Source organism: Benincasa hispida, chromosome 6 (assembly GCF_009727055.1).
Source record: "Benincasa hispida cultivar B227 chromosome 6, ASM972705v1, whole genome shotgun sequence".
Classification (NCBI taxonomy): Eukaryota; Viridiplantae; Streptophyta; class Magnoliopsida; order Cucurbitales; family Cucurbitaceae; genus Benincasa; species Benincasa hispida.
In genome coordinates this window covers 30,907,246-30,926,312 of record NC_052354.1, presented here as the reverse complement: position 1 = coordinate 30,926,312, position 19,067 = coordinate 30,907,246, and the positions used below count along the sequence as shown (strand labels likewise).

The 19,067-nt window shown below is 36.6% G+C and overlaps 1 protein-coding gene across 1 annotated transcript; it reads right to left on the bottom strand.

Moving 5' to 3' along the window:
* Positions 1-3,253: 3,253 nt before the first annotated feature.
* Positions 3,254-4,237, bottom strand: LOC120079201 (zinc finger BED domain-containing protein RICESLEEPER 2-like). Its single transcript, XM_039033366.1, has one exon. The coding sequence runs from the start codon at positions 4,235-4,237 to the stop codon at positions 3,254-3,256; it is 984 nt and encodes a 327-aa protein (XP_038889294.1).
* Between the last annotated feature and the right edge of the window lie 14,830 nt (positions 4,238-19,067).

Below are 19,067 nucleotides of genomic sequence, written 5' to 3'. Positions count from 1 at the left end.
TTTATTTTTTTATTTTATTATTATTTTTTTTTGTGGGTAAAAAGATAGTTTATTTGTGGTTATTTTGCTTACTTGCCCTTTTGTTTAACTTTTCAATTGTACACATTTTTCTAAATTTTTAACACTAATTTAAGATGTAATTTAAAACCTTCATATATATTTGATAAATTTTTATATGTAACCATTATACTTGAGGTTAACAAAATATTCGGTTTCATACAAACAACGAACTTAAATATACTTTCACATTAGTGGGAAGTATGATTGTCATACAAAAAGTAGGACATCAAGAGGTCTAGAACTTTTTATGGTATCTTATGTTAAATAGTATGTTATGGTTTATTATGCATGTATGTTGGTGTTTGGAATGTGATCAAAATCCCACGGCAGGTAAAGTGAATGATCATGAGTACATAAGGAAAGATAATTATCATCAATCTTATGAGACATTTTGGGTGAAATCAAAAGTAAAGTCATCATAGTATAAACTATTATATAAGACAACTACAAAATACTATGAACTAATAATTTCTATTTTGTATGTAAAAACACTTTCATTGACCAAGTTTTTTTTAGTATATGATTGACAGAGTTGGTTGTTAGAGTTGGTCATTGGAAATGATAGATGGAGTGGTTAGAATTGGTGACTAGAGGTGATAATCGAAGTTGGCCATTGGAGGTGGTAGTTATGTGGAATTGGACGTCAAAAGTGGTCGTTGGAGATGATTGTCAAAGGTGGTTTGTCGGAGGTAGTTGCCAAAGGTGGTATTTATCGGAGGTAATTGTCGGAGTTTGACTGTCGGAGATGATTGTCAAAGGATGTTGTCGAAGTGAAGTGACATTAGTCTCCACTGTGGTTGTTGTCGGAGTTGGGTGTTGGAGGTGGTCATCGGAGTTGGGCATTGGAGACGGCCACTGAAGGTGACCATCATAGCATGTTGTTGGTGATGATTGTTGTCAGAGTTGGTCAAGGGTAGTAGCCGGTGGGTGGAGTTGTTGAAAATATTGGAGGGAGAGAAATAAGAAAAGATGGAGTTCCTAAATAAATGTGCATACTTCATTACATCATTGAAATTGGTGGAGTTATGAAGTTGGTGGGTGAAACATTGAATCGAGTTATAATGTCCTAAAGACTCCAAAGAGTGAACTGACATTTATTTATATTATATTGTAGAAAGAATTGATATAATTTTCTTTTTTGGTATTAAAATAGACCATTTTAATAACAATAATTACTTATACATAAGGAGATAAATGATTGTTAGCGTGGACTAAGAAAGGAAGTTTTTATAGTTTAATATTTGAAAAAATGGTTCTTGAGCATTTTCAATCGTTCAAATCGTCAAAGGAGGAAGTTATAACATTGTTGTATTGTATCCTCTTGCATGGTCAAATAATATCGTGACACGCAACTGATTGGAAGATAATAAAAAATAAGAACAAAAAATGAATAGTGAGTTAAAAAGAAAAATGTGATTGCGGTAGGGGTGGAATCGGTACGGTTTGGAGGCCAAACCGATCCGAACTGATATTATTTATGCATGGAACCGAACCGCGGTTCGATTCGGTTCGGTTCGGTTTCATGAATTGGTTTCTTTTTTTTTTTTTTACCTATTTTTAAACTTTTTTTTTTGTTTCTTCTTCCTTTTATTTTCCTTCTTCTTCTTCCACTCTCTCTTGCCTTTTATTTCCATTCTTCATTTTTTTGAAAATTTGTATATTCTTTTTTTTTTTTTTATTTTTACAAATTTTTCACATAATTTAAATTGCCTTTTATTTTCCTTGTTCATTTTTTTGAAATTTGTATATTTCTTTTTTTTTTATACTCTAAACATAATTTAAATATCAATCCAGTAATCCACAATAAGAACATGTCCAAAGTACACAATACACAAATTTCTTAAATATCAATCCACAATAACTCATAAAAACATATCAATCCAAATGACTACAATAAAAAGTTAAAAACTAAAAAGTTCTCCAAAGTACACAATACACAAATTTCTTAAATATCAATCCACAATAACTCATAAAAACATATCAATCCAAATGACTACAATAAAAAGTTAAAATAAAAAAGTTCTCCAAATACACAATACACAAATTTCTTAATATCAATCCACAATAACTCATAAAAACATATCAATCCAAACGACTACAATAAAAAGTTAAAAACTAAAAAGTTCTCTAAAGTACACAATACACAAATTTCAAACAAACTACCTTTAAAGTTTAAGTCACATAAAAGCAAAAGCTAAACACTAGTTTTTGAATTCCAAAAGTCCAATCAATACAAACAAATTTGTTCGCTTGTCAATTTATGATTCTCCTCTCTTGTTTTTATCCATTTGCCACTCCGTTCAATCCCGTTATGACTAAGAAACAAATCATAAACTTGTTAGTAGTTACTAAATAAATATATGAATAAATATGTTGAAAGATATATATATATATATATATATATATATAATATATATATTATATATTATATATATATATGTTTAGAATATACGAACCTTCCTCTTCATCTTCAATTTCCTCCAAGTATTGTCGTAAACCAATGCTAATTTATTCAAAAAAGTAACCAGTTTTGTGCACATACAAGTGTCTCAACAGTGGTTGGAGATAATGAGGTACGAAAAGGATCAATTACTCTCCCACTAGTGCTGAATGCGGACTCAGAAAGCAACTATGGATACCGGAACTGCTAAAAGATCTCGTGCAATTTTGCTAAGAATCTTATATCTAGAAGAATCTCCTTCCACCAATCTAAGATATCAAAGTTATCCTCATGTTTAACACGAGGCTCCAGTAAGTAAATATCAACTTCTGAATCCACACTTTTGGCAAATCATCTTCATCCAAATCTTCAAAATCAAAACGGAAAATCTCTGAAGTACTTGCACTTGTAGTTCTAAATGGAGAACTTTTAATGGTACATGAAGATTGACCCTTATTAGCAACTGATAGTGAAAAATTGTATTCATTGAACAATGCTCTCAAAACATCCTCTACCTTACTTCCAACGGCTTTTGCCACATCAACATCAAATAATTGATTTAGGCAATGCAAAAGAAATTTCATCTTATAACGAGGGTCCAAAACAAAGGCAACATATAAGAATAAATTTGTTATATCTTTTTTTCCCCAATACTTATCAAACTTTTCTTGCATTTTCGTTGCCATTTCTTGCAAAAGCACATCATTAGGACCAGTTGCACTTGAATATTTTTTTATACAATTCTAAACAAAACTATTCACATGGAAGACTGTATTGGAAGTAACATACAAAGACCTTTACTTCATAGAACACTAACAAGAAATTGGTAAATATTCTCGCAATTTCCCAATCCCTGGTGGTTGGTTTTTCCTCCTTATTCATGTAGACTGTCTCGTAGTCTTCTAACCTCTCAAATGCCTTTTCAAATTTTACAGCAGCCTCAAGCATTAAATAAGTAGAATTCCAACTAGTTGGAACATCAAGACACAACATACTTTTACTATCTATGTTCTCCTTTTTGATACACTTCTTAAATGTGGTAAGTCTAGCAGGAGAAGATCTAACAAACCTCACAGCATCTCGAATTCGAACCAATGAATCATTAATATCTTGTAAGCCATCGCATACAATTAAGTTCAATATATGTGCACAACATCGAACATGCAAGAACTCACCATCTAACACCAACCCATGCTTAAAACGCTTCTTCAAATAAGCAATGGCAGTATCATTTGACGAAGCATTATCAACTGTCAATGTCATAACCTTTTTAATACCCCACTGTTTTAGACATTTCTCAACCTCTTTTCCTATCGTCTCCCCTCTATGATTATCAATTTGGGTGAAATTAAGAATTCTCTTATGTAATTTCCAATCTTTATCAATAAAGTGTGCAGTCAAAACCAAATAGTTCATATTTTGGATTGATGACCATGTATCGGTTGTGAGTGACACTCTATATCCTTCTTTCACAAAAATGTCCTTCAACATCTCTTTCGTGCTATCATAAATTCCCAAAATATCCTTAGAAATTGTTTTTCGAGAAGGAAGAACAAAATTAGGTTCTACTAATGTCAAAGTCCCATTCACAAACCTCTTAAACCCTTGGTACTCCACGAATTTAAATGGAAACTCATCTATAATAATCATCTCAGCAAGTAGTCTCCGAGCACTCAATAGTAAACATCTTATGACTAAGGGATGAATGTGATTGTGAATTATCTCCAATACCCTCATTGTTCTTAAAAACCAACTTACTTTGTGTTACATCTAACTTAGACTTCTTAATTTGATAAGGATTTTTTTTTTTACAGTTTAAATATGCATTCTCATAGTTGAATTTCTATTTCTTCTAGGATGACATGCATACACCATACCACAATAGTTACATTTAGCATACGAATCATCATCACTATATTTAGAACATTTAGTAAAGTGATCCCATACCATAGATGAATTTTTCCTCTTTTGTCCATTTGCATGCTTTGAAACTGTTTCCTCACTTTCGTCTTTTCGTGGTGGTGGTAGTAGTGATGGCATCACAACAACATCATTGGAATCATTGCTCTTACTCAAGCTCATTGTGATGAACCGATGGTACCTATAAAGGGAAAAATAGAGAGAAAACTTATTACCATAAAAGAAAATCATTTACTTAAACTAAAAATTCAAACACAACAACAACAACCAACAACAACAACATCAATGTAACTTGTAACACGATGATTAAAATGATATACAATGATGCATGCAAGATCTAAATCCATGCGATACTACTTCTAGATATGCATTAATGATGACTGTTCTTGTAGTACGTTGTGCGTTGTCACAAGTTTCCTTACATTGGAACCAAGTATAATTCCACCGCAAGTTTCTCGGTGTGATCCGAGGTCGAACACCGAACACAGGGACTGTTTGAGGTTATTGGGTTATATTTGTGATACATGCGACTAGGATTTTTTTTTTCAATTTATAAAAGAGATTTGTGTACAAGTAATTAAACATGTGATAAAGTAAGGTAAAGCGGTAAAGATGCGGTAATAAAATAAATTGCAATAAAGTAAACCTAAGCTAAGATGATACAAGATATAAGTTTCATGATACAAGATATCGAGGTCAAGGCTGGCTGTGAAGATTATACAAAGATCGTGTAATGCGGTGGCAAGTCTTATGTGCGAAGCAGAAATAGAAAAAATAGTTAATATAAACAGCGTAAGTTCCTTAATCGCGTTAAAGCTATAAGTGCGGTTCCACTTTCCCTTAGCGTACACCTCTCGGTGATCGGCCGCGTTTCCACATCTCTGTGGTGAAACAGGGACGAACCTGTCTCTTATACACATCTAGATGTGTATAAGAGACAGGTTCCACTTTCCCTTAGCGTACACCTCTCGGTGATCGGCCGCGTTTCCACATCTCTGTGGTGAAACAGGGATGAACGTAATGAACGCAAGGTTTCTTCCATTACTGGAAGTACTTCTTGCATTAGTTAACACATTCTTCTAACCTTCTCTCGATAAATCAGAATGGCATCTTCACTTCTGCTCTCACAGGTGAAGATGCCGTCTAGTATGCTTTAGCCAAACACATTTATCTCTTTAGCACATATTAAGTTACTCGTTTAATCCATATTAATTGCCAAGGGATAAAGAAAACTTCATGGAGGAAACGATTAATGGAGGAATGGAAGTAGACAGAGAAGTGGAAATGAAATTGATCAAGACATTAAATAATACTATTTAGCGTATGATACATGATTCGTGAATGAAAAGATTAAGAAGGTGAGTACAGTTGATGAATAGAGTTAGAAAAAAATACAAATAAACGCCAATGTCTTGGCGCCGATCTGGATGGAGATTTGGTTGCCGATGTGGATGGATCGTGCGAAAAGATGAGCTTCCCTCTCAGGCTTGCTCAACCGGTAGTAGGAACCTAAGCACAGAGCTTCACGACAGGGATCTGGCAGAATAGCACTGAGACTCACCTCTCGGCCTTGTCTCTTTTCTTCCCGGATTTCTTCCGATCAGTACTCAGCTCAGCCTTTCTCCCAATAATCTAGCATCAATTCGCCCTAGTATCAAGTATATCTTTTCTTTGAATTCTATGGGGGTATTTATAGGTAAAAAACTTTGACTCTTGGCTTGTGGACCCCACTTATTATTATGGAAATTCCGAAGATGGAGGAATAAATATTCCTTCTGTTATGCAATCAGACCGTCAAATATGCACAACGGTTAGTTGTACACGTGTTGCAATCCTTCGCGTTTGCGTTGCTCAGCTGCATCTTTCGATCGGATGTTCGCATGCAGAGTTGATTTTATTACCACATGCAGTTGAAACTCAGCTCGGGATCGACTGTCGTATTGCGCTGTTATTGCGTTGATTGTCTCTTCATTGTGGTTTGATGGGCGTAATGTGACATAAATGCGTTATTCAGTTTCTCGTTGAGCCTTGATCGCAAGCGGTGACTTGGTTTCCTGGAAAACAGAATGAAAATATCCTCTTCTACCATCTTGATGATGTTAGTGAGTGTAATTATGATAATTCATAATTATTGTATTTCTTAGCTAATTTTCATGCAATCGACGCATATTCCTTCTCTTTTGGCCGCAATATCTAGATAAGGCAGCATAAATAACTTGTATTTCTACAAGTTATCAATCAACAACATCAAATCTCTCCTCTTTCCAATTGATTTTTAATTAGCTATTAAAGTTTATGTCTTTTTGTGCTAAAACCTATTAAATCCTCGATCTAAGATAAAGATTTACACAATTTCAGTAGGCCTGCCCTATGTTCAGTAGGCTTGAATGCTCGATCAGATCTAACGTCCTCACTTTTTTATACCCTCAACAGATAAAGAGTTACACCATTTCAATAGTTACTTAACAATTTTTTTTATTTACCTAAAATCTGAATCGGATGAGGACTGAAGGCGAAGACGGAAGTGATAAAGAACGGCTGCAGGCGACAATCTCGAACGAGCACGAACGGAAGTGATAAAGATCGGCTGGGATGGCTATGAATGGCGAAAGCAAACGAGCACGTAATTTTCCTTTCCTCTGGTTCACTGCCAGTCTTGAACGAGCACAAACGAAGAACGGTTACAAGCTTGCCTCGTCGAGCTGGCTGTGTATGGCGAAAGCGGCGATAAAGAAGAAGAAGTCGTGCGGCAGCAACGACAACAAACAAACCCTAGAAGGAAGAAATCGAAAGCAGTGAGCAGTTGAATAGAACACGATTTGGAATGGCGATCCGGTCTTTTAGTTTTAGTTTGAAGGAATAAATGAATAATGGAATATTTTATCTTAAAATATTAATGTTATACATACATACATACATACATACATACATACATACATATATATATATATAACGGTTTGGTTCAGTTTAGAAATCGGTTTTCAAGCTTGGAACCGAACTAAATCGTTTAAATTCGGTTTTAACAGCCCAACGAACCGCATCGGACTGATTTTTTTGGTTTTGCTTATAAATCGATTCGGTTCGGTTCAGTTTTGCAATTCGGTTCAGTTTAAGCGGTTTTGCTGTCCACCTCTAGCTCATGAGTTACTTTTTTTCCTTACCTATTTTTTTCTAATTTAATTTAGGAAGTTTGTTGGCCAACTTCTAAATACCACTTGTGGTGATCGCCTCNCTGATTTTTTTGGTTTTGCTTATAAATCGATTCGGTTCGGTTCAGTTTTGCAATTCGGTTCAGTTTAAGCGGTTTTGCTGTCCACCTCTAGATTGCGGTAGTGCTTCATGGGCAAATGCATCCAGAAGAAGAGCGTACTATGGTGCTTAATCTGTCCATGTGGATGCATCATGCGACAGGCCTTCGTCACCTTCATCCTTAGGTCGAGTCAACCCTCAGGGTGATTGTTATAAGGATTGGGTTTGGGATGAATTAGACTCCTGAGCCCAACTAAGTCCAACCTTTGTTTGGAGCAAGAATTTAGGAAGTCTTAGCTTCGTACATTTTTTTTTCATGAATTTGAACAGTAAACACTATTCTAACTCATGAGTTACTTTTTTTCCTTACCTATTTTTTTCTAATTTAATTTAGGAAGTTTGTTGGCCAACTTCTAAATACCACTTGTGGTGATCGCCTCCGACCTACTCCAACTTCCACTTCCGCGAATGCCGCCGGCCAACCTCCGACTGCCACTTTCGACGACTCCACTGGAAAACTTCTGACCACCAATTTCTCATGGCCACCACCAACCAACCTTCGGTCTCCACCGACTGATCTTGAAAAACATTAATAAAAACTCTTTTATAGTATATAGTAAACCGAACAAATTTGTATATAAAAATACTTTTAAGAGAGAGTTGCCAAATATATTTGTATTTTTATTTTAAGGAGTGTTTATCAAAGGTATTTTTAAAAATAAATTTTTAAAAAACCTTTATTGTAATTCGTTAATCAAATTTAAATAAAATTTATATATTTCTAACTCTCCAATTCTGTTTAATTCGTTAATCAAATGTTAATTATATCGAATATAATTATCCAAACTCTAAACCAAAATTTGAACATTTCAAATTCTCTCAACATACTATTCTAAAGTTTAATCCTTTTATGAGCTAGTAGAGGAACCTAATAAATCTACAGGTCATGAGCTTTAACGATTTGTGGTTAATTGGCTAAACTTTTTAAACCTAATTAATCAATATTCGTTAACTACTGAGACATACCACTATAGCTCAGTAGTTGCACTCTCCTCATTATAGATATATTTATGTCCATTTATTTAACCATAATTAGTAAGTCGATCATTCACAGGTCGTTTGTATTTACAACTAGGTCAAAATTATCATTTTACCCCTATAGTACATCTTGCTCCTTAAGTCTCCATTGATCTAATAATGAACAATTGGTTTATGGTCCTACCAATAAACCGAGTCCCTCTCAGCCATAGAGAGGGTGGGACCCCTTTGTTCAAGACCAGAAATCAGTACTTAAGGGAATGACATATCTGCTAACCCTAAAATGGGTAAGAGTGAATTCCATCTTGTAGGACTATGTCTCCAGCTATCTATCCGGTCTTACGCCTAAAATGGGAGGCTTATTGAGCGACGATGTTGAGCCACTCTCACCCATGGAGATTAAAGGATAATCCCGAATGAACATGAGTTCATAATTAGCTCAGGATTGAGATCAAGTTATCTTAGGTCATCAAATTGAAATAGTCAGTTTTAACAATAAATGATCGTTATAAAGAAAAGTGACTATTTTGTGGTCCTGTCTTATGCAAAACTTCTTTTGCATAGGATGCCCCCACTCGCATGTCTCCACATGAACAACTTTGGGATCACATTGTTTGTATTAATATACAAAGTGGGTTGCATCCATAGTATCCCCAGGATAAGATACTTAACCCTATCCATATACTTATAGACCGTTTTGGCTATATACTAAAACTTGATCCATTTTTATGTCTCTACATAAAGTTTAAGTATTCATGTTATAACCAAAGATTAGGTTATTGGATTTAGGAATTTATAAATGCAATTTACAAATTCAATAACATCTTTATTGAAAGAAATCTCAATAACATCTTTATTGTAGAATTTAAAAGATGACAAACTGCGAGTTTTAGGATATTTTCCAACAAGAGAACCATGTCCACCAGTTGACTGTCATCCAGAGTCTCCCTAAAGTCAATTAACAGTCTTCTTGCCCTAGTTGCCCCTCCCATCTTTTCAAAATCTCATAGGACTTCATTCAAGTCTCCATTAATCAATCAATTAGAGCAAGCCTCCAAGTGAAGACTTCTCAATAAATTCCACATTATGTACTTCTAATTGGATTCAAGATAGCCATAAACACCTGTAAAATGGCAGCCAATTTTCAAAAATTAACTTGGGAGTCAATATGATGATTAGAAAATTATTTGAAACAAATATCGGCCGAATCCTTAAAAAAAAAAAAAAAAAAAAAGACAAAGACCACCCTTACTACTAAAACTAATCATCAAAAGGTAATCGTAGAACTTGCAACTGTATTTGATTCTGTTGTACACCTCAACATGACATTTAGTCTTAGATACATATACTAACTCAGGATTTCTAGTATGGAAAAAATTAAAAAAAGGAAGGAATGCTCTTGGGTTACCTAGACCTCAAACACTTCAACAAAGAATCCTAATTGCTCTAGGCAGGGCTGTCTAGCAGCCTCTGCCAGTCAAAGTTGTAAAATATAATAATTTCATTTGGATGTACCATATAAAATTTCTTTCCTTTATGTCTCCTTTCCTCTTCCCTCATCTGGTTCTTTCTTTTTAAACTCTAAGGATTTTCCCCACTAATAGGGTTGATTTATAACCACTATGATTTTTTTTACTATGTTTTTAACTTCATGCCTGGATGAATTTACTTAGATATGGCAATAGAAATAGAGGAATATTGGGGTTGATGCCCTAAATCTCGTAGGGTCCTATAGTTTGTAAATACCTATATGAACAAACGCTTGTGATGTAATAATATGAGATATTTTCTTCATTGTTGTCTATGAAATATGAAATATTTTATTTGCATTTACCACAAATCAGTAAACTAAGATCCCTGGTTGTCGTTGTAACTTAAGCATGTATGTGGAGACATACAAGTGGATCATGTCTTAAGTAATAACCTAAATGGTCTATAGTATATGGATATAGGAGGGAAACCTTATCCTAGTGACACTACAGATACAATCTACTTTGTAGTTAGTTACAAGTATTATAATGTGCTACAGATGGTTTGATCCTGATCATTCATGTGAAGATATGCGAGCGGGAGTGTCCTATACAAAGGAGTTTCTATAAGATTGGACCACGAAGTGTTTAGTCTCGTTATATAACACCATTCATGACAAATACATTCATTTCATTAGGATGACCATAGGTAACATGACCTTAATCTTGAGTGAGTTGGGAACTCCTTCCTATAAGGGCAGTCCTTTGATTTGCATGGGTGTGAGTGGCCAGATTGCCGACTCAAACCTACCACTTTGGGGATTCATCTGATTGAGGAGTTGGGAACTCAGCTATACAAGATGGAATTCACCCCTTCCCTGAACAGGGATAAGTAGATAGATTGCTCCATTAAGAACTGATTCCGGGGCTTGAATGATGTGGTGCCACACACCTTCTCATTGCCCGAGAGGTGTCCACTCATAGTAAGACAATGATGTATTATTCACTAGAGGAATCAGTGGTACTTAAGGAGTTAGATGTAGACAAGGGCAAAATGACAAATTGGCCCAGCTGTACTTACGAGTGATCTGTGAAAGGTTATCGTATTGTTGATTGGTTTTATCTGATGGACACAGAAATATATCTGTAGTGAGAAGAGTGTAGCTGTCGGTCTTTAGTGGAGTGCCCGACAGTTAACAGATAGTGGATCTCGTGGTTAAAGAGTTTAGTAAGCTATTCACGTACCGTTGGAGCTTCAAGCTACAGGTCTATAAGGTCTCATTGGTGCTCAATGGATTCAAGTTGAGAATAAGTTTTTGGTCAGTTTAAAGTTTTCAAATTGAAAAGAGGGAGTTTGATTATATATGATATAATTAAACTGATTCAATTATATGTGATATAGTTGACATAATGTATGAGATACATTGATTGGAGGAATTTGATATAAATATGATTTATAATGAATAAAGGAGAAAAGTACTATGGTTTAAATGTTACATATGATGTGATATTAAACTATAAGTTATAAATATAATATGATAAGTTAGTTATTATATTTATTTATAATTCAAACAATTATATGATAATGGCGGGTGGCTTTCCTTTAACCGTACATGTGGGAGTTATTTTCAGTTTTGAATAACTGAAGGATAAAATGAATTTTTTTTTTTCATTTTTTAAGGAATCGCTTTATTAAGTGCACAACTAATCGTTTAGCTAACTAGAGACTATAAGATAGCCTTCTAAACGAGAGCCTAAACGATCGTGTACTAGCGTCTTTGACTAAATGATCGCATGCCTAGCGAGTTTTTCTAAACGATCGTGTAAACAATAAAGCCTGTTCTTCTAAGTGATCGTGTACCTACTGAGTTTTACTAAACCCTCAAGCACACAAAGTCTATATGATAAACAATTCACTCTCCCACTTGCTTGGTCGTTTGGTTTTTATTGTTGCCTTCCTTCAACCCTCTACCGAATTTAACAGAGCCCACACCTCCTGGATTCTCACTCTGAGAATAGCAAGGTTGCCGAGTGGTGGTGTCTAAGAGGGTGTTTGTTTGTGTTTTAAGCAATAGCGAGAGCGAGATCGGGTAGGCGTTCTCAGCGAGAGAGAGAGGTTATTGTTTTAGTCTTCATGAGAGCGAGAGTTCAGTAGAAGAATAGTTCTTCAAAGGCATGTCTCTCGTTCCTTTTTGTATTTAATTTGCAAAGCATGATGTAATTTGTCAGAAAATGCATAACTAGTCTATATGTTTGTGAGTGCCTTTAATTCTGTCACAATGGATTTGGATCGATCGTGCTTCTGCTCATGGGTTCTCTTTGATAAGAGGATCCTTCAATTGGTATTAGCGTGGGACTCTAGGATCGAAAATGAGGGGTTACACTTACGCAGAATTGTTAAAGGTTAACAGTTATGGACTGAAAAATGATAACTGTTAGAGTCAGTTACAAGAGTTGTTTAAGAATGTCTCATTCTAGTGAAGGGGCACCTGATCACCCCACCGGTGATTTTTGTCCTACCTTGTTGGGGCATCATTACGAAATAGATGTCTTTTCAATTAGGGTACATAGAAACTATTTTGCTAAAACTGAAATTGGTGTTAAAAGTGGTAATGCATAGACTTATTAAGTTTGTTCATGTTTTTCAGCAACATTAAAATGGCTACAACCACATTAGCTCTTTTAAGTGACGACAAATTGATTGGTGAGAATTACGCTAGTTGGAAAAACACGATAAATACAATTTTGATCATCGATGACCTAATGTTCGTCTTTACGGAGGAGTGTCCTCCTATTTCAACTAACAATGCCACTCAAAAGGTTCGGGAGGATTATGAGAGAAGGACACGGACGAATGAGAAGGCCCGAGCTTACATCTTGGCCAGTCTAAACGATGTTTTAGCCAAGAAACATGAGCCTATGGTCTGAACGCGTGAGATCATGGAGTCCTTGCGAGGAATGTTCAGACAACCGTCTGGACAGCTCAAGCATGAAGCTCTAAAATGCATCTTCAACTCTAAAATGGAAGAGGGTACATCTGTTCAAGAACACGTTCTGAATATGATGGTCCACTTCAATGTGGCAGAGATGAATGTGTCAAGCATTGATGAGGGCAGTCAGGTTAGCATAATTATTCACTTGTTGCCAGATAGCTTCCTGCACTTTGTTAGCAATGCTGTGCTGAACAAAGTAGACTATACTCTTACAACTCTCCTCAACGAGTTGCAGCCATTCCAATCTTTGTTAAAAAGTAAGGAGAAGAAGAGAGGTGAGGTAAATATTGCTTCATCTTCAAAGAAGTTCCATCGGGGTTCGACCTCAGGAACAAAGTCTGCACCTTTTACTTTTAACACTTCCAAGTGGAAGAAGAAGAATGGTGGTAAGAGGAAGGGGAAGGCACCTATTAACCCACAACCTGTCGCTCAGGGGGAAAGGCGACCAACGCCATTTGACAAAAGAAAGTGTTTCCATTGCAATCAGGATGGGCGTTGGAAGCGGAACTGTCCTTGTTGGCTGAAAGAGAAGAAGAAGGCTAAGACCAAGGCAAAACAAGGTAAATATGATTTACTAGTTTTGAAAACTTGTTTAGTGGAGAATGATAATTTTGCCTGTATTATTGACTCTGGGGCCAATAATCATGTTTGTTCTTCTTTTCAAGGAATTAGATCCTGGCGGCAGCTTGAGGCTGATGAGATGATGATACGAGTAGGCACCGGGCACGTCGTCTCAGCTGGGGCAGTGGGAGGACTCCAGTTGACTTTACAAAAGAAATTTATCATTTTGAATGATGTGTATGTTTTTCCTGAGTTAAAGTGGAACTTAATTTCTGTAAAGTGTCCGATTGAATGTAAATATACTCTACACTTTTCAGTGAATAAAGTGTTTATTATGAAAGATGGTATTGAGATTTATTCAGCGAAACTGAAAAATAATTTGTATGTGCTAAGGCCGTTAACAACAAATTCCCTCCATAATATAGAGATGTTTAAAACTGTTGCAACTCAAAATAAACGACTTAAGGTTTCCCTCAAGGAAAATGCCCAACTTTGGCATCTTCGATTAGAGCACATCAATCTTAATAGAATTGAGAGGTTGGTGGAGAATGGATTTCTAAGCGAGTTAGAGAAAAATTCTTTACCTGTGTGCTAGTCATGCCTTGAAGGCAAGATGACTAAAAGACCTTTTATTAGAAAAGGTTATCGAGCCACAGAACCTCTAGAGCTAGTGCATTTAGATCTTTGTGGTCTAATGAATATGCGAGCCAGAGGAGGCTATGAGTATTTCATCACTTTCACTGATGATTACTCTCGGTATGGGTATGTTTATTTGATGCAATGGAAGTCTGAATCCTTTGAAAAGTTCAGAGAGTTCAAGGCTGAAGTTGAAAATGCATTGGATAGATGGATTAAAACACTTTGATCAGATCGGGGTGGAGAATTTTTGGATTCTGAGTTCCAGAACTATATGATAGAACATGGAATTGTTTCCCAACTCTCAGCACTTGGTACCGCAACAAAATGGTGTATCAGAGAGAAGAAACAGAACCTTGTTGGATATGGTTCGGTCAATGATGTGTTACGCTTCCTTACCGAACTCGTTTTGGGGTTTTGCAGTGGAGACTGCAACTTATATCCTCAACTGTGTTCCTTCCAAGAGTGTTGCCATAACACCTTTGGAGTTGTAGAACGGGCGTAAAGCTAGTTTGTGTCACTTCCACATATGAGGTTGCCCAACACATGGGCTTGAGGCCAATCCAAAGAAACTGAAACCATGTTCGAGGTTGTGCCTATTTGTAGGCTACCCCAAAGGTACACGAGGGGGTTATTTTTATGATCCTGAGGAAAACAAAGTGTTTTTGTTGACGAACACTATCTTCCTGGAGGAGGATCATATGAAGGATCACAGTCTACGTAGTAAGATCGTGTTGCGTGAACTTTTCAATGAAACTACTGAAGCTTCAATAAGAGTTGTTGAAGGGCCTGCTCGTCAACAAGAGTTGTTGATGGAAGTTCATCTGGTAGGTCAGAACCACCTCAAGAATTGATGGTACCTCGACGTAGTGGGAGGGTTGTAAACCCACCTATTCGCTATATAGGTTTCATCGAAATTCTGGCTACGGTAGCCGATGGCGAGGTTGAGGATCCGTTGTCTTATCAGAAGGCAATAGATGATGTTGATCGGGATGAATGGGTCAAAGCCATGGATCTTGAGATGGAGTTTATATACTTCAAATTAGTATGGGATCTTGTAGATCAACCTGATGGGATAAAACTTATAGATTGCAAATGAATCTATAAGAGAAAACAGGGTGCCGATGGAAGGTGCAAATCTTCAAAGGTCGACTTGTGGCAAAGGGTTATACCGAGGTGGAGGGAGTTGACTATGAGGAGACTTTCTCACTTGTTGCCATGTTGAAGTCGATCCACATCCTCCTATCAATTGCCTCAATGAGATATGGCAAATGGATGTCAAGACTGCCTTTCTGAATGGTAATCTTGAGGAGACCAATTATATGGTACAGTCCGAGGGATTCATAGCCCAAGGTCAAGAGCAAAAGGTTTACAAACTGAATCGGTCTATTTATGGGTTAAAACAGGTGTCTCGATCCTGGAACATTAGATTTGATACTGCGATCAAATCTTACGGCTTTGACTGAAACGTTGATGAGCCTTGTGTCTACAAGAAAATCATCAATAGTTCAGTAGTTTTCCTATTGTTGTATGTAGACGATATTCTACTCATTGGGAATGATGTAGGTTACTGAAATTAGTTAAGAACTGGCTAGCGACCCGATTCCAAATGAAAGATTTGGGAGAGGCTCAGTTTGTTCTTAGTATTCAGATCTTTCGAGATCGAAAGAACAAAGTGCTAACGCTGTCTCAGGCATCGTATATTTACACGATGTTGCTTAAGTTCTCGATGTAGAACTCCAAAAGGGGCCTATTGCCTTTTCGGCATGGAGTTACATTGTCTAAGGAAATGTGTCCTAAAACACCTCAAGAGGTTGAGGAGATGAGATGGGTCCCCTATGCATCTGCCGTTGGTAGTTTAGTGTATGCGATGTTGTGTACTAGACCGAACATCTGCTACGTTGTGGGGATAGTCAGTAGATATCAGTCTAATCCAGGATAGGGTCACTGGATTGCAGTCAAGAACATCTTCAAGTATCTTCGGAGAACGAGGGACTGCATGCCCGTGTATAGATCTAAGGATTTGATCCTTATTGGATACACAGACTCTGACTTTCAAACTGATAAGAGTTCTCGGAAATCCACTTCAGGCTTAGTGTTCACTCTTAATGGAGGAGCTGTAGTATAAGAAAGCACTAAGCAGGGGTGCATTGACGACTCCATGATAGAAGCCAAGTATGTAGCGACTTGTGAAGCTACTAAGGAGGTTGTTTGGCTCAGGAAGTTCCTGACTGATCTGGAAGTTGTTTCAGATATGTCTAGGCCCATCACCCTTTATTGTGATAATAGTGGTGCTGTGGTGAACTCCAGGGAGCCTAGGAGTCACAAGCATGACCAACATATAGAGCAGAAGTATCATCTCATCCGCGAGATAGTGCATCGAGGGAACGTGATAGTCATGAAGATCGCTTCAGAGCATAACGTTGCTGACCTGTTTATGAAGGCTCTAATGACTATAGTTTTTAGGGTCACCTTCAGAGTATGGGTCTACGAGACTGCCCATGGCTGGATTAGGGCAAGTGAGAGATTTTTGTACTAGGCCTTAGTGCCCTAGTTTATTGTTTTGTACTTGTTATCTTGTACACCCACTCGCTTTAGGACAAGTGGGAGATTATTGGGGTTGATGCCCAGTTGATGCCCTAAATCTCGTAGTATCATGTAGTTTATAAACACCTGTATGAACAAACGCCTTGTGATGTAATAATATGAGATATTTTCTTCACTGTTGTCTATGAAATATAAGATATTTTATTTGCATTTACCACAAGCCAATAAACTAAGATCCTTGGTTGTCGTTGTAACTTAAGCATGTATGTGGAGACATAAAGTGGATCATGCCTTAAGTGATAACCTAAATATTCTGTAGTATATGGATATAGGAGGGAAACCTTATCCTGGTGACACTACGGATACGATCCACTTTGTAGATAGTTACAAGTGTTGTGATGTGCTACAGATGGTCTGATCCTGATCATTCATGTGGATATGCGAGCGGGGGTGTCCTATACAAAGAAGTTTGTATAAGATTGGACCACAAAGTATTTAGTCTCGTTATATTGTTGGGATTGGTGTCCTAATTCTCCTAGAGTCTCGTTGTTTGTAATTATACACATTGTTTTATGAATAAAATAACGATTATTTCATTTTGGCATTTACTCATATCCAATAAACAAAGCTCCATGGTTATCTTATGTAAACTTAAGCATGTATATGTGATATACAAGTGGATCATGCCTTAAGTGATAACCTAAATAGGTCTGTAGTATAAGGATTAAGGTGAGATATCTGATCCTGATGAAAATACAGATACGACCTATTTTGTCGAGGTTTACAAGTATTGTAAACTATTATAGATGGTAGATCCTGACCATTCATGTGGAGAAATGCGAGCGATGGTTTCCTATACAAAGAGTTTGTATAAGATCGGACTACGAGATGACTAGACTCTGTATATAATACCGTTGATACTAGAGACTTACATCTCACCTAAACGACCATAAGTGACACGACCTCAATCCTGAGTGTTTTGGGAACTCCTGCCTTTAAGGGCGGTCCTTTGATTAGTATGGGTGAGAGTGGCCAGATTTCCAACTCAACATGCCTACCTTTTTGGGGACTTGTCTGATTTGGGAGTCGGAACTTAATACACAAGATGAAATTCACTCCTTTCCTGAAGCAGGGATAAGTATAGAGATTACTTCCTTAAGGGCTGATTCTGGGGCTTGAATATGGTGGCCACAGCTTCTCTTTGGAAGAGAGAACTTAGCCATAATAGAACTATGACTTATATTCATTAGAGAGATCAGTGGTACTTAAGGAGTTAGATGTAACTATAGGGGCATGACGGTTATTAGCTGAGCTGTACTTACGAGCGATTTGTGAAGGGTTGTCGCACTGTTGATTGGTTAAGATGGACACATAATATATCTGTGGTAAGGAGAGTTCAGCTGTTGGTCTTTAGTGAGTTCCTAGCAGTTAACGGATGGTGGATCCCATGACTAAAGAGTTTAGTCAATTATTCACATACCATTGGAGCTTCAAGCTACAGATCCATAAGGTCCCCTTGGTAGCTCAATGAATTCAGTTGAGGATCAGTTATTGGTGTTGGTTTGAAATGTTCAAATGGACAAGAGGTAATTTGATTATATATGATATGAGCGGTATGATGTATGAGATACATCTAATGGAGGATTAATGTAAATGAGATTTATATTAAGTACCATGGAAAAGAAAAAGAGCTATGGTTTGTATGTTCCATTAGATGAAATATTAAAATTATAGGTTATATATATAGTATGATAAATTGGTTATCATTTATATTTATAATAATATTAATTATTAGATAATTACCTCTTTTTCTCTAATAACCAATTGAGTGGGAGGTTATTGGTGGTTTCATGGTAACCGTGAGATAAAAGGAAAAATGTTTTCCTAATTTTAGTAAGAAAAGAAAAAGAAAAGATATGAGATTTCCAATCTCAGAAAAACTCTCACGAAAGTTGTTAAGTAAATTGGATTTACTAAGTGACAACTTGGATTATCACACCGAGAATACCAAGGTAGCCTTCTTGGTGGTGTCATACTCAACTCGACACTATCGAAGTTCTGTGGAGGCCGTTCGTATTGTTCGGGCTGTTCGTGACCTAGGCGATCGCTTAGTTTGAGTTCATGGTGTTCGTGCAGTGTAGCAGTCATGTTGGT